Source organism: Rutidosis leptorrhynchoides, chromosome 2, assembly GCF_046630445.1.
Source record: "Rutidosis leptorrhynchoides isolate AG116_Rl617_1_P2 chromosome 2, CSIRO_AGI_Rlap_v1, whole genome shotgun sequence".
Classification (NCBI taxonomy): Eukaryota; Viridiplantae; Streptophyta; class Magnoliopsida; order Asterales; family Asteraceae; genus Rutidosis; species Rutidosis leptorrhynchoides.
Window position 1 is genome coordinate 445944576 of NC_092334.1, and position 14023 is coordinate 445958598.

The 14023-nt window shown below is 35.3% G+C and overlaps 2 protein-coding genes across 3 annotated transcripts; both read right to left on the bottom strand.

Moving 5' to 3' along the window:
• Nucleotides 1–2688: 2688 nt before the first annotated feature.
• LOC139892458 (aminoaldehyde dehydrogenase 2, peroxisomal-like) lies at nucleotides 2689–10255 on the bottom strand. Of its 2 annotated transcripts, XM_071875554.1 has the most exons (16): nucleotides 9979–10254; nucleotides 9761–9874; nucleotides 8354–8496; nucleotides 8192–8272; nucleotides 7971–8119; nucleotides 7707–7799; nucleotides 4875–4998; nucleotides 4682–4747; nucleotides 4437–4503; nucleotides 4245–4321; nucleotides 4013–4126; nucleotides 3830–3907; nucleotides 3593–3744; nucleotides 3450–3510; nucleotides 3210–3316; nucleotides 2689–3111 (listed from the first exon to the last, which is right to left on the bottom strand). In XM_071875554.1, exons 2-16 carry the CDS (start codon nucleotides 9870–9872, stop codon nucleotides 3018–3020), a joined length of 1518 nt encoding a protein of 505 aa, XP_071731655.1. In that variant the 5' UTR covers nucleotides 9873–9874; nucleotides 9979–10254; the 3' UTR covers nucleotides 2689–3017. The 2 variants fall into 2 exon arrangements, with proteins under 2 accessions (XP_071731655.1, XP_071731656.1); XM_071875555.1 differs by having other exon boundaries at nucleotides 9761–10255.
• A 511-nt stretch (nucleotides 10256–10766) lies between these two features.
• LOC139889256 (uncharacterized mitochondrial protein AtMg00810-like) lies at nucleotides 10767–13354 on the bottom strand. The gene is made up of 4 exons (XM_071872218.1): nucleotides 13267–13354; nucleotides 13022–13086; nucleotides 12756–12869; nucleotides 10767–11711 (listed from the first exon to the last, which is right to left on the bottom strand). Exons 1-4 carry the CDS (start codon nucleotides 13352–13354, stop codon nucleotides 10767–10769), a joined length of 1212 nt encoding a protein of 403 aa, XP_071728319.1.
• Between the last annotated feature and the right edge of the window lie 669 nt (nucleotides 13355–14023).

The following is a 14023-nucleotide window of genomic DNA, read 5'->3' on the forward strand; positions in this document are numbered from 1 at the left end:
TGCTTGCATGTTTAGGTTGGGATGTTTTGGGTATGTATGTTTATGGTTGTTTTTCCGTGCTTTTATGTTTGTTTGGTGTATGTTTTTGACTGTTTGTATGTATGTTTTGTATGGAAGTATGTATGCCTTTGTAAGTATGCTTATATCTGTTCCTATATTTTGTATGTTTAGGGTTGTAGGTATGTTAGTGAGTATGAATGTATGCGTATATGTGTGTATGTATTTATGTACGCATGTATGTTTCATGTTTGTATATATATATTTTTTTTTAGTTACGGTTTTATGTATGTATGTATGTATGAATGCATGTGTGGTTGTATGGATGTATGTATGTAGGTTTATGTTTTGTAGCTATGTTTGGTTAGGTGTGTTTCTGGGGTTGTTGGTATGTGGTCATTTTTATTTCTTTTTATTCTCTTTTCTTTTTCTTTTTCTTTTTCTTTTTCTTTATTCTTTTTCCTTTCCTTTATTCTTTTTTCTTTTAGTGTGGCATTTCTCTATTTGTCTTGAGCCCGCCACAGCTGTATTAGGTACTCTCATTTATTTATATTTAGTGTTTTTTTTTTTTTGCGTTTGTTGTATATGCGGGCTTGTTACGTTGGTTTCTGTATGTATGTTTGTATGCGTTTGTGGGTCTATTATTATATGGTTGTATGTATGCTCGTGGGTACGTTTCAGGTTTTCATGTTTTTTGTTTGGTTACGTACGTTTTCTTGTATGTTTGTATGTATGTATGTATGTTTGTATGTATGTATGTATGTTTGTAAGTATGTTTGTATGTATGTTTGCTGGTCCGTGTTTCTAGATTTGTATGTCTTATTCTGTTTAGGGTTGCTTGTTTGCGGTCATATATGTTTTTTGTTTTTTAGTTGTAGCATCTCTCGTTTTGTCCGGAGCTTCGCCTTACTGTCTAAGGTACGTCTTCTTTTTCCCTTATATATATATATATATATATATATATATATATATATATATATATATATATATATATATATATATATACTCTTACTATTAGTTTTTTTTTCTTCCTCTCATACACGGTTCTATTAAGCGAGGCTTAGCAAGCGTCGATTGATTGGCGATTTGGCTACCGCTTAGAGCCTAAATTGAACTCCAGGCACGATGTAAAACCCATGAAAATTTGATTCTACCATTTTCATGGCGTCTCTGTTTATTTTATTTTATTTTATTTTTTATTTTCTTATTTATTATTACTATTTTTTATATATTTATCTATTTATTTCATGCTTTTTTTTTTCTTTTTTTCTATTTATTTTTTAGTTTTTTTTCTCATTTTTTTATGGCCGGAGGTCCCCTCGAAAGCAATCTCTTTACCCGTCGAATAGAGAGAGGAAGGACTTTCTCCGCTCTTGTGAGTGTTTAACTCGGGTGGAGAAATGATTTCTCTTTATTCTAGGATAGAGGAATGATTGTCTACATCCCACCTCCCCCATACCCTATTCATATGGGATTGGGTATTATTGTTGTTGTTGTTGTTGTTGTTGTTGTTGTATTTGGATTCTATGTTATTCGGCTTAATCGTAGTCATCATCTAGTGTAGGCTATTGATTTAATTTTAGCTTTGTGGGTAACTGTTCCTGTTGTCAGGGGCGGTTTTATGTAGGGGCAATGGGGGGCACTCGCCCCCAGTGGATTTGCAATTTTCAGTATAAAAATTTCGGATTTTTCGACTTTTCCCCCAGTAGATTTTTTTTTTGCCCCAAAACCTACATATTTTGCCCTAAAACCTTCAAATGTTGTCCAAAAACTTTCAAATTTTGACCTAAAACCTTCAAATTTTGCTCAAAAACCTCCATATTTTGTCCAAAAACCTTCATATTTTGCCTTAAAAATTGCTACGTTTTTAAAAAAAAAAAATTCGCTCCTGGTGAAAAAAAAATCCTGCTTCCGCCACTGCCTGTTGTATGTTTCTTAGAAGCCTTCCACTTTGATGAAGGTCTACTTCTTTTATGATATATGTTTTTCGAAAAAAATAAAAAGAGCTGTTGACAACTTGACATCCTTGTCATTCCAAATGTGTCATCACTTGTGATTTCGATTGAATCACAATTGGTATTAGTAATAATCAAGAGAGTATTTCAATTTAAAATGGTTCAGCGTACAATTTTTCATCATTCAACATCATTTTTTATTCGGATGTTACCAACAAACATGCGCTAGATACTACACTTTTGCATTTAGGGTGCGTTTGTTTACCTCTTAATGGAATGGTTCAGCACTGAATGCTGAACCATTCAGGATTCGATGCGTTTGTTTCTGACATCTGAATGACATATGGTGCTGAATGGTTCAGCATTCAGTGCTGAACCATTCAGAGATAAAACACTCTCTCAACCATTAAGAGGCTAAATTTTATGTAATATTCTTCTTAAATCGTATCCAGAACACTTATCAAATAAGTATATTGAAGTTTTTTGTTAATGTTAAACGAAAACAAGCTGATTTAATTCATTCACATTGATTATTCAAAATAATTATCAAACAGCTTATTTTCATTCAGAACATCTGAATCAGATTATGAATCATTCAGTGCTTAATCATTCAAATTTATCAAACGCACCCTTAGTGATGAAGCATCTCATTCAGATGTATAACCTTAGGTTCTATATAAATTATGTTTATTTATGTTAATTTTAACATATGAATGAATGAACATCAACGTTTCAAGGAACACCAACACGTATTGAATGGACTCAGAACATACAATTCGTTTGTCTTATTTCTATTTCTACTGAAGCAAACCTACACTGATCATTATTATGAGGTGAAAGCTCTTATACATTAGGAACACACAGCTGATATGTTAAAATTAACATATCAATACGTGTTGCCATTACTTCAATATAAAAAAGCGACAACTTGCAGTTTATTCTGATATATCACATCTCACCTAATACATATAAAACCAAAACAGGAGACCCGAGTCACGAATGTTTGGATCATCCTTGCTTTTTGGGTTTTGAATTTTAACAATGGTACACTGGATTGTAGTCTTCTTAAAGCTTAGGAGATGGAGGTGTATACCAACCCCATGGATCGTTAGAGATGTAACGAGTCACCTGTTTTACACTCAAGTAGTTATCAAGGCCCCTGAAAACAAATAACAAGTCAAAAAAAAAAAAAAAAAAAAAAAAAAAAACTTGTAAAATGTGTGGGAGTACTACTCCGTATCCGTATTAAACTATTACCATTCTCCAAGTTCACGTCCGAAACCACTACGCTTTTTGCCGCCCCATGGAGCTTGAGAAAAACATGGCTGCGAGCAGTTCACCCACACAATACCTGCCTCAAAAGCCTGCAGTATTGAGAGAATTAATATGCATTAGTCACAAATGACCTTTAAAAATGTCATCTTTTTTTTTTTTTGAACGACATATTCAGGAACAGAGTAAGATTATTAAGGAAAAGTTCAAGTATTTCTCTATTACCTTAGTTACACGATCACATCGGTCCAAATCTTTGGATATAACAGCAGCACCCAAACCATATCTGTTACAATAACATATATTGATTCAAACAGAAAAGTGGAAAATAAAAAGGAAAATGATTAGTTAGGGAAAGAAACACTCACTGCGTGTCGTTTGCTAATTCAATTGCTTCTTCTTCAGTTGAGAACGTTTTAACGCAGAGAACAGGTCCAAAAACTTCATCTTTCCAAATTTGCATGGATGTTGTAACGTCACTAATGATGGCTGGCTCAATATAGAATCCACTTTTCAAATGCTGATATATTGTTAAATATATTCATGTCAGTGAACAAATAAAACGGAGAAAATAAGAAGACCGATTTAAGAAAAGAGGTTCATACCTGGGGACGTTGCCCTCCAGACAAAATAGTAGCACCTTCACTTTTTGCTGTTTCAACAAACTTCAACACCTTTTCATACTGAAATGTTGAATACGTTAATAAGATCAATTATTTTTATAGGAGGTTTCATAATTTTTTGTGAAAACCAGATTGTTAACCAAAGCTAAATAATCAACTTATTACCTGTCCAGCGCTAACAACGGGTCCAAGCCTACAACCTTCCTCCAACGGGTCAGAAATTTTGATGTTTTTAGCCCACTTCACGAGCTTGTCTAGAAACTTCTTGGCAATACTTTCCTGAAACATCAACATATTCACAATACATACATTAAATATTTAAGATAAATCACATAAACATATTGAAGGCCGTTTTCATGTGACAATATTATGTATTGTATCACCACTATATACATACATGCACTATAAGGCGAGAAGTTGCACTGCAGATTTGCCCATTTGTCCAGAAGCAACCAAAAAGTGTCCATTCGACAGCTGTCGAAACAGAAAGGCGAATATTTATCATTAAACTACAAGAGATTACTACACTCTCCTTTAAAAGCGAAAATTATAACATAGATTGCAAAGATAAATATTAGCCACGACAAACCTTTATCGATGTCAACATCATCAAACACAACTATTGGACTCTTTCCTCCAAGCTCAAGTGTAACAGGCTGCCAAGCAAACACATCAAGCGATCAATATAAGATGAAAGAAAATCAAAAAGTTCAATTCAGATTTAGTTCACAAAAAGGTACTTTCATTCTGCAAAATGAAAAGGGTACCTCAAACAAATTAACATCAACTCCAAGTCAGACACGGTTTATTTATTATTGAAAGAAATAGAAATACCTTGACATTTTGAGCTGCAGCAGTCATAATCTTGCTTCCCGTGGCACTGCTTCCAGTAAATGCAATCTATTTGAGAAATAAAAAACTTTATTTAAATGTCGTTTTTGGTTTACAAATTCAATAATTCATGACATATGTTGGATAGTTGACTCGATAGATAAAGAGTATAGTATGAAAGAATTGTCAATTCCACCTTATCAACATCAGGGTGAGAAGCCAAAGGAGCACCAGCATCAGGACCTAATCCAGTCAGAATGTTAAGTATACCAGCAGGCAGCCCCACCTCCCTGCAAACTTCACCTAATTCCAAGCAAGTCCTGGAATTAAATTACAGATGTTAAAAACTAGAGATGTTCATTTAGAACAAAATGGGTCTATTTAATTCACTTTTTGAACTTCAACAGTTCATATGAGCCAGAACCTAAAAAGGCACGTGGATTACACGAGTTTACAACTAGTGAGTGTCATATGGAAGTTAGCAATCTCCCAAATTATACTATTGAAGTTCTCGCTTATCTAATGATACAGTCTTATAACATCTGAAACCATTAATTACTTATAATTGACGAAAAATTGTCAGAATCTTTAAGATGAATGGTATGATTTTAAAAGGAGTTTGTAGAAAATGATATTTTTTTAAGAACTTTTATCAAACATGTCTACCCGGTGTTGTCAACACCGGGTCTTGCCTACGTGGCAAGATTATATGTTCCACATCTTGTTTCTAAAAATAAGGTTGTTGTTAATGGTTGCTCTTTAAAATCAGAAATTGCTCTAGTCCTTGTAAAGGGATGAAGATGATGAAGGTGATTGAAAAAAGTCAAATTGCTGCCACGTAGGCAAGACCAAGTGTTGGCAAGACCAGTTTTTGATGATATGGCAAGACCCGGTGTTGCCAACACTGGGTATACTTGTTCTACAAAAGTTTTTCTAAAAAAATCTTTTTCCACAAACTCCCTTTAAAAGCTTATGACTGTGTCCCGCGTGAGCTGATTTGGAAGACTCTTAATGCTAGGGGAGTCCCAAGTAGATATATAAGATCTATTAGAGATATGTACGAGGCGGCGAAGACTCGTGTACGTACGACGGTAGGAAACACAGAGTTTTTCCCGGTAGAGGTTGGTTTACATCAGGGATCTGCCCTTAGCCCTTATCTTTTCGCTTTGATCCTAGACGAGTTGACTCATAGGATACAAGACAACATCCCATGGTGTCTGATTTTCGCCGACGATATTGTATTAGTTTCGGATTCTCAGGATAAGCTTAACAGGAGGCTAGAGCAATGGAGGATCGCCTTAGAATCAAATGGCCTACGGATTAGCAGACTTAAATCGGAGTACCTTAGATGCGATTTCAAGGGGGGCGAAGAGGAACACGACGATGTAGTGGATATCAGAATTGGGGATCAGATTCTACCCCCGCAAGAGTCCTTTAGATATTTAGGCTCGATGCTTCACATTTCGGGAAGGATAGATGAGGATGTGACGCATCGTATACGAGTAGGATGGTTGAAGTGGAGGGCTGCGAAAGGGGTGTTGTGCGACAAGAAGGTCCCACTTAAACTGAAAGGTAAATTCTTTAAGGTGGCAATTAGACCAGCCATGTTGTACGGATCAGAGTGTTGGCCAATGACGAAGGCCCAAGAGAGGAGGATGGAGGTGGCAGAAATGAGGATGCTTAGATGGACGTGTGGTAAGACCATGCTAGATATGATACCAAATGGAGTTTTTAGGGAGAAATTGGAAGTTGGGAACATCATCAACAAACTTAGGGAAGGACGACTTAGATGGTTTGGGCATGTTAGGAGGCGCCCACTTTTAGCCCCAGTTAGGAGAGTCGAGACCCTCGCCGTTGGCGGCGTAAGGAGAAGGGGTAGACCTAGACGTAGGATGGAGGATAGATTGAAGCTTAACATGAAAGAGCTCCTACTGACGGAGGACATGACTTCTGATAGGAGCCTGTGGAGGAGTAGAATTAGAATTATTGAGTAGGTTTTTTTTTTTTTTTTTTTTCATTGTGTTAGTTACTTTTATTATACAACTACATATATAACTATAACCAGATATTCAATAACCACACTATTTATACCCCTCTACATGGTTTATATGCCTTTGTATCTATGTATATGTTTTTAGGCTATATATATGTACCGATGTATATGTTTGTATCTATATATATATGTATCTATGTATCTAAGTGCATGTATTGGTGTATGTAGGTTTGTCTGTCTTGTATCTGTACCTAGGTATATATATCTACGAATGTATCTATATGTATTTATGTTTAAGCATGAGTTTGTTTTTTTTTTTTTTTTTTTTTCATGCTTTCGTGTGGTATATATATATATATCGATGTGTGTGTCTGTGTGGGTGCGTGTATATATATATATATATATATATATATATATATATATATATGTATATATTTTGTTTGTCTGTATGTCTACCTGAAATTAAATGGTTATGTGCACTATTTTATTCATGCTCTTTGCCCTACTGTTGTGCATTACTGCTATATGTGTCCCCTTTATGGTTACTGTGTATGGTTGCTTCTTGCTAGGCGCTCATTACTCGTACAGGTACGTATCATTTGCCCTCTCTATTTCGTTCTTATGAGCTCTTCGGGCCGGAGGTCCTTTAGGAAGCAATCTCTTTTGCGCTAGAGTAGAGGGAGGGACGACCTTATCTAGGCGCGGGTTCTATACCCGCGGGTGGAGTAGTGACTTCCTTCTAATCTAGGGTACGAGGAATGATTGTCTACACTCACCTCCCCCATACCCCACTTTCGTTGGATTGGGTATTGTTGTTGTTGTTGTTGTTGTTGTCCCTTTAAAATTATACCATTAGTCCCAAAAAATCAAATTGTAGGTGCGACCGATTTGACTTGTCACTTGTACAAGCAATTACCCATTTAACCCAAACTTTGGCCCATTACCTAACCCACCAGTCCCACCCATCATGCCACTACTAACAAAGATGATTTTTCTTACAACAGAGGCAGAACGTGGGGATCAATAAGGACTTACATAGATGCCAGTTCCGATGGCTTAAGTATTGCAGCGCAACCAGCAGCCAGAGCTGGTGCAACTTTCCACGTCGCCATCAACAACGGGTAATTCCTATAGAGAATAAATAAATAAATAAATAAATAAATAAATAAATATAAATATAACACATTATTTATGAATAAAGAAATTATAGCAATGTAATGGCTTAAAATTGCAAACAATACATAAAGAAAATAAGTATACTATTCAACAATTCTGACTGATTTAGGAGATAGAGATTACCATGGCGTAATTAGTCCAACAACACCAATAGGTTCCCTAATGACATGGCATTTGAATGTATCCATTGGAAGATCAATAGGTGAATTTTGCTTTGCATCCAAAGCTTCAGCAAGATCAGCGTTATATTCAAAACATCCAGCAACATCATCCTAAAAGACAATAATTCCATTAGCTGCTTGTACACTCAGTAAAATAGCATTATGATGATCAATAATACATACTATGTCCCAAGCTGCTTCATCAAGTGGCTTTCCACAATCAATGGCTTCGAGCTTTGCAAACAAATCTTTTTTCTCAGTTATCTGCACATGAACAAAATCTTATAACAATTAATCAGGATAAAGCAACAAACCGAATTATTAATAAAGGGCGTTTTTACATACCTTTGCGGCAATGGCACGAAGATACTTTGCACGATATGATCCGGAAGCTGTTGCCCATTCTTTTCCTCCATTATGTTTAAGAGCTTTACGGGCTGCTTTTACAGCAACATCAACATCTTCAGATGTAGCTGCTGGTATATCCCCTGTGCACCCAATTTATTCAATGCATATAAGCAAACAAATTAAAAAGATAAAATAAATTAACTTTCAAGAACCAAGAAGATTTACTAGTAACTAGTAGAGCTAGCAATCTGAGTCCACATATCTGAAAATGGGCTATAATGGACGATTCTAGAAGGAGATTGGATGGTAATGGACCACATCCTTTAAAACGGGTCATACTGGGCAAGTTCCTTTCCCTTGGCAGGTAAAAATGGGCTAACTTCTAGATGGTTAATCTGAAAACAGAAACTCCAAGTAATGCTAGCTTTGCAGATGCAAGTTGTTGTAAAAAAACTAATTTTTGAAAAACAAATATAAAATACCAAATGAAATGCTTACATTATTAAGTGTTTTATTACATTACAATCCGTGAAGTCTTTGTAATCAGATTAAAAAAAATTAACCCCAAACACCTACTACACATCATGTATTCACCTCTTTTTTTTTTTTGAAAGACAAAGTCCCAAAGTGTAGCAAGTGGGATACAACCTTGGTCTCTTTTGGAGATTCCTAAGCATCCAACCACTAGACCACCCTTTGGGGTTCATCATGTATTCACCTCACAAATAATCTCATGATTAAGTGAATAATTATTTAACCTTGTGTTGTAGCTTATGTGGTAGTGGTCCGAAAGTGTAGTGGTCTGCCTCTCTTAGCGAGAGGTCGGGAGTTCGAATCCCGTGGAGTGCAGCTTTGCACACAAGGTTGCCCCTCAACCCTTGAATTCCACCCAAGGGTCCCTTCCGCACATCGCGTTGCAGGGGCAGTGGGGAGGGGTGTGGGGGTTTTACCGCCCATGCCCTCGAATTGGGCCGGGTTTCCTCCTTAGCAGGAGTTGTGGGCGGGTTATGCAACTGCGAGAGATGAACGTGTGGGTGGTTTTGTCCCCCTGGTGATCCCGAACTGCTATTAAAAAAAAAGTGAATATATAATTATTTATATTCCTTGAAGTCTCTAACATCATTTCGAAAAGCTACTTCCAACCACCTCATAGAAACAATTAATGATTGTACAATATCCATTAACTTGATAAACTGTAGATAATGATTAACGAAAATGAACATATTAACTATCATCTCATTGTCATCGGTGTCAGTATAGTTCATAAACATACACAGATCTCATACACGGTAATCATCACTTTCATATTTAGTTTTAGAATTAAAAAGTAGAGAATCCTATAACAGACTAAATACATCTTTCCATATATAGAAACAGTATATGAAATTAAATAAAATTTGTTACCGATGATCTGCTCGGTAGCTGGATTGATGATAGGGATGCGATTCTTTCTAACAGGTTCTTTCCATTCTCCGTCGACGAATAACTGCCGTGACGGTATCGATATCGCTGCCATATCTGATTAGTAGTGACAGTTTGAAGTTAAGTGAGAGTACCTTTGATTAGCGAGCTAGGGTTTAGTAATAGTTTCTTTTAAAATTAATTAATTCTTGCTTGCTTACAGTAATCGGTTATTGACAGTTAGGGTTGACGGTAGACGTGTAACGGTGACGGATTCTGTTAGATCGGGTTGAGTTCCAGAGTACAGTTAAGGAATTTAAGCAGGTGGATGTATAGAGGAACGCGTATCGATCGGGTCGGATCTAATCTGAATCAGAGTTGATTTGATTTCACTTGATGCTCTCGGCTTTCAAGACGATCTCCTCCAAATAATTGACACATGATCCCTTATGCCATTATTTTTAATCATGAGCGCACAGTATGATGTGTAAATGTGTGATATTTCCGGCATATTTTTTTTTGGATAAATTCATACAACAATAACAAAATCTAATACTACTACATTACATTATGAGTGGTATATGAGAAGGTGATTTCTTTAAATGAAAAGAAGTCATTTCTTATGAAATGCGGAATTAAAACAAGTAATTGAAACAATTCAACTCGAATTCATTGATCAATTGAAGGATTACATGAACTCGATGAACATGGTTTACAATGTATACCAGCTCAATTAACCGTCTAACCAACCAGTAAACTAACTTATAACCCGTTAGTTAACAAACTATCTAAATATACAATTTACACCCCTGTACATTCTGTATTTACAAATATGACACCTAAACATAAATTAAAAAGTAATATATTCCATATGCCCCCCTCAAGATGGAGCTTCTGTCAAACCCAATTTATTACTGAGAAAAGAATGCTGCAAATGACCTAAGGCTTTGGTCATTAAGTCTGCAAGTTGCAATTGTGAAGGAATGTAACTAGTTTGAAGAAATCCATCTTAAACCTTATCACGCGTAAAATGACAATCAATGTCCAAATGTTTTGTGTGATCATGATAGCATGGATTAGCAGCTATTTGTTGGGCTGCTTTGTTATCACAAAACAAAGTGACTGGAAATTGAACAGGAATATGAAAATCCTGAAGAAGATAAGTCAACCAAAGTAATTCACATGTAGTGGCTGCCATGCTTCGATATTCAGACTCTGTAGATGATCGAGAAACAGTGGTTTGTTTCTTGATTTTCCTAGATACAAGAGCATGGCCTAAAAAGATGCAATAACTAGTCAAGGATCTATGTGTCACTAAAAAAGATGCCCAGTCAGCATCAGAAAATCCAGTTACTTTTAAATGTTGTTGTACTGGGTAAAATAAGCCTTTATTAACACTTCCCTTTAGATATTTCAAAAGATGAAGTGCAGCATTCCAATGTGGCTCTTTAGGACTAGACACAGACTGACTCAAATGTTGCACAGTATATGAGATGTCAGGTCTTGTCATTGTCAAATAAAGTAACCTACCAACAAGCCTCCTATATGATTCTGGATCTGCCAAAGGTGCACCTTTGTCAACACTTAACTTCAAATACTGTGGTAATGGAAATTTAGCAGGTTTTGTTGCAGTTAAACCAGAATCATGAAGCAAATCAAGAATATACTTTCTTTGATTTAAGTGAGTGCCATTATCAGTCCTGCATATTTCAATGCCAAGAAAGTATTTAGCCAACCCCAAGTCTTTAATAGTAAATTTTGAATCAAGTGCAACTTTAGTTGCTTCAATTGTAGAAACAGAGTTCCCAGTAAGCAAAACATCATCAACATATACTAGAGCTGCAGTGAAACTATCACCAATAGCTTTGATGAAGAGAGAATAATTATTTTTGTATTGCTTGTAACCCAAGGAGATCAAAAATTTGGACAACTCTAAATTCCATTGCCTGGAGGCCTGTTTTAAGCCATATAAAGACCTTCTTAGCTTGCATACATGTCCATCCAAGGCTTTAGTGTATCCCTAAGGTGGTTTCATGTAAATGTTCTCATCAATGTAACCATGAAAAAAAGCATTATTGATATCTAGTTGGTGTAAAGGCCAACCTTTTGCAGTAGCAATGGCAATTAAAACCCTAACAGTTGTCAATTTAGCAACATGAGAAAATGTATGCTTGTAATCTTCACCTTCTTTTTGTCAGGACCCGGAAAATTTCGACTAATTTTAAATCAAACTCTCGATACGATTTAATATTTTTGACACGATAAGCAAAGTCTGTAAAGTTGAGTCTCAAAAATTTTGAACTGTTTCATATGTTCAATTGACCTTCGACTGTTCTCGACGATTCACGAACAACTATTTGTGTGTGTGTGTGTGTGTGTATATATATATATATATATATATATATATATATATATATATATATATATATATATATATATATATATATATTTGAAGTATAATTTAATGCTTTAATTAACTATGTAAAATAAAAATAAAATATGATATTATTATATATATATATATATATATATATATATATATATATATATATAAAGTATATTAAAAATAAATATAACTACTGTAAAATTTGGGATTATTTTTTTGAGAACTTTTATCCACCACTGATTTACAACGGAGCGCGAAATAGCACTTTGTGAAAACTGTCGGTATAAAGAATCTAAATATTTCCGGTTGCTAATTGTTTGTTGTACAAGTTTATTATTATTATATATTATTAATATTATTATTATATATAATAATTCTGTTTCAATTGGTACCCGTGAATGGATTGAACACAAATGATTGCAAAGATTACTATTAGTTACTGTAACAAATTGATTAAGTATTTGGATTTCACTATGCTTGATTAGTGTGCATGTTTCTTTTCATTCAACTTAAGAGAATATAAATATATATCTACAATGCATACAAGATAACAATCACACACAACCTACAACTTTCCTTCAACACTTACATATGAAGACATGCTCGATCAACCAAAACCGGCCCATCATCTATTCTATGTTCTTCGACAAGCACCATCTCATCACCATGAACACCCTTTTGTTCATCACCATCGACACCAAACGGCCACCACAAGCAAACACCCGACTATCAATTTATGTTTATGTTTCGGTTCATAAACCAAGCCACAACCTTCGTGCAACACTCAACAAGTACACACCACGAAGACCACCTTACTCGATTATCACCTTTCTATATAATATACATATACATACTCAAATGGACACCACCATCGAAACCCTCCCAAAACCCATCACAAAGTTAAACACCAACTGAACACCATCATCACAGTCCATGTTATTTGCTGTACAACGAACAAGAAACCATACATACTGTTACTACTTTTTTTTTCTCTGTTTTCATCGTGAATCAACTACGGACCACCACTGTTTTCATGTTTTCTGTTATGATAGAAACCTACAAAACCGCCATCATTCACCACCATTCATCAACCACAAACCACTTAGCACTCACCCCAAACAACCATCTAAACTAGGATCGATATTATTTCCTTCAAGACCAGGATCGATATTATTTCCTTCAAGACCAAGAACACCACGACAAACCTCCATCTACCATGAACACCCATATCACCACCTCTATTTTTATCTCTTCTTCTTTTATTTTCCTGCTAACCCGTCATCATAATGACCACCTTCATCACTCTTGCATTCTGCTACGCTATTACTTGTATATGTTTTTAATTCGAAAACACAAACTGTTGTGTTTCTAAACAAGATGTAAACGAACCATCACCAATTGTTGTTACTTTTGTTATTTTGTTCTTCATCGTTAACAATCCCATAAACCATCACCACCCATTACAAACGCTACCCAACAAACCACCATAACTGAATCATTTTTCTGTTGTATCTATTTCTGTTCGGACAACCTCATGCCAAGGAATAAACCCACAAGAATACCATTAAATCACCAAACACCCACCTTTAATTATCCCTTCCTGCTACTCGCCTTTTCTGTCTTCCTGTTTTAATGATGATGAAAAAGATAATTATGATAAAGAATGATTGAATCAATGTGGTTCTATATCGACAGGTAGATAAAGTCAATGAATTGAACCATTATCGAGTGTTCTTTCTCTTTTTGACCGACAATTACAAAACTTATAACCCCACTTGATTTAATAAAGGTATTGATATGATAAACAATAAATTAAAACAAAGATGTGGGTGTATCATGAATTCGAGTTTTGAATTCATAAGAAACAAGTAGCGTTGATC

Excerpts from the sequence above, each read along its gene's own strand:
- LOC139889256 (XM_071872218.1), bottom strand. The coding sequence starts at position 13,354 with ATGGAGGTTTGTCGTGGTGTTCTTGGTCTTGAAGGAAATAATATCGAT. Across the intron at positions 13,087-13,266 it reads TATCGATCCTAGTTTAGATG|CAAATAACATGGACTGTGAT; the intron begins GTTGTTTGGGGT and ends TTCGTTGTACAG. Across the intron at positions 12,870-13,021 it reads TTGTGATGGGTTTTGGGAGG|TCGGGTGTTTGCTTGTGGTG; the intron begins GTTTCGATGGTG and ends ATAAATTGATAG.
- LOC139892458 (XM_071875555.1), bottom strand. The coding sequence starts at position 9,872 with ATGGCAGCGATATCGATACCGTCACGGCAGTTATTCGTCGACGGAGAA. Across the intron at positions 8,273-8,353 it reads TTCGTGCCATTGCCGCAAAG|ATAACTGAGAAAAAAGATTT; the intron begins GTATGTAAAAAC and ends GTTCATGTGCAG. Across the intron at positions 4,127-4,244 it reads CTTCTCGCCTTATAGTGCAT|GAAAGTATTGCCAAGAAGTT; the intron begins GTATGTATATAG and ends TTGATGTTTCAG.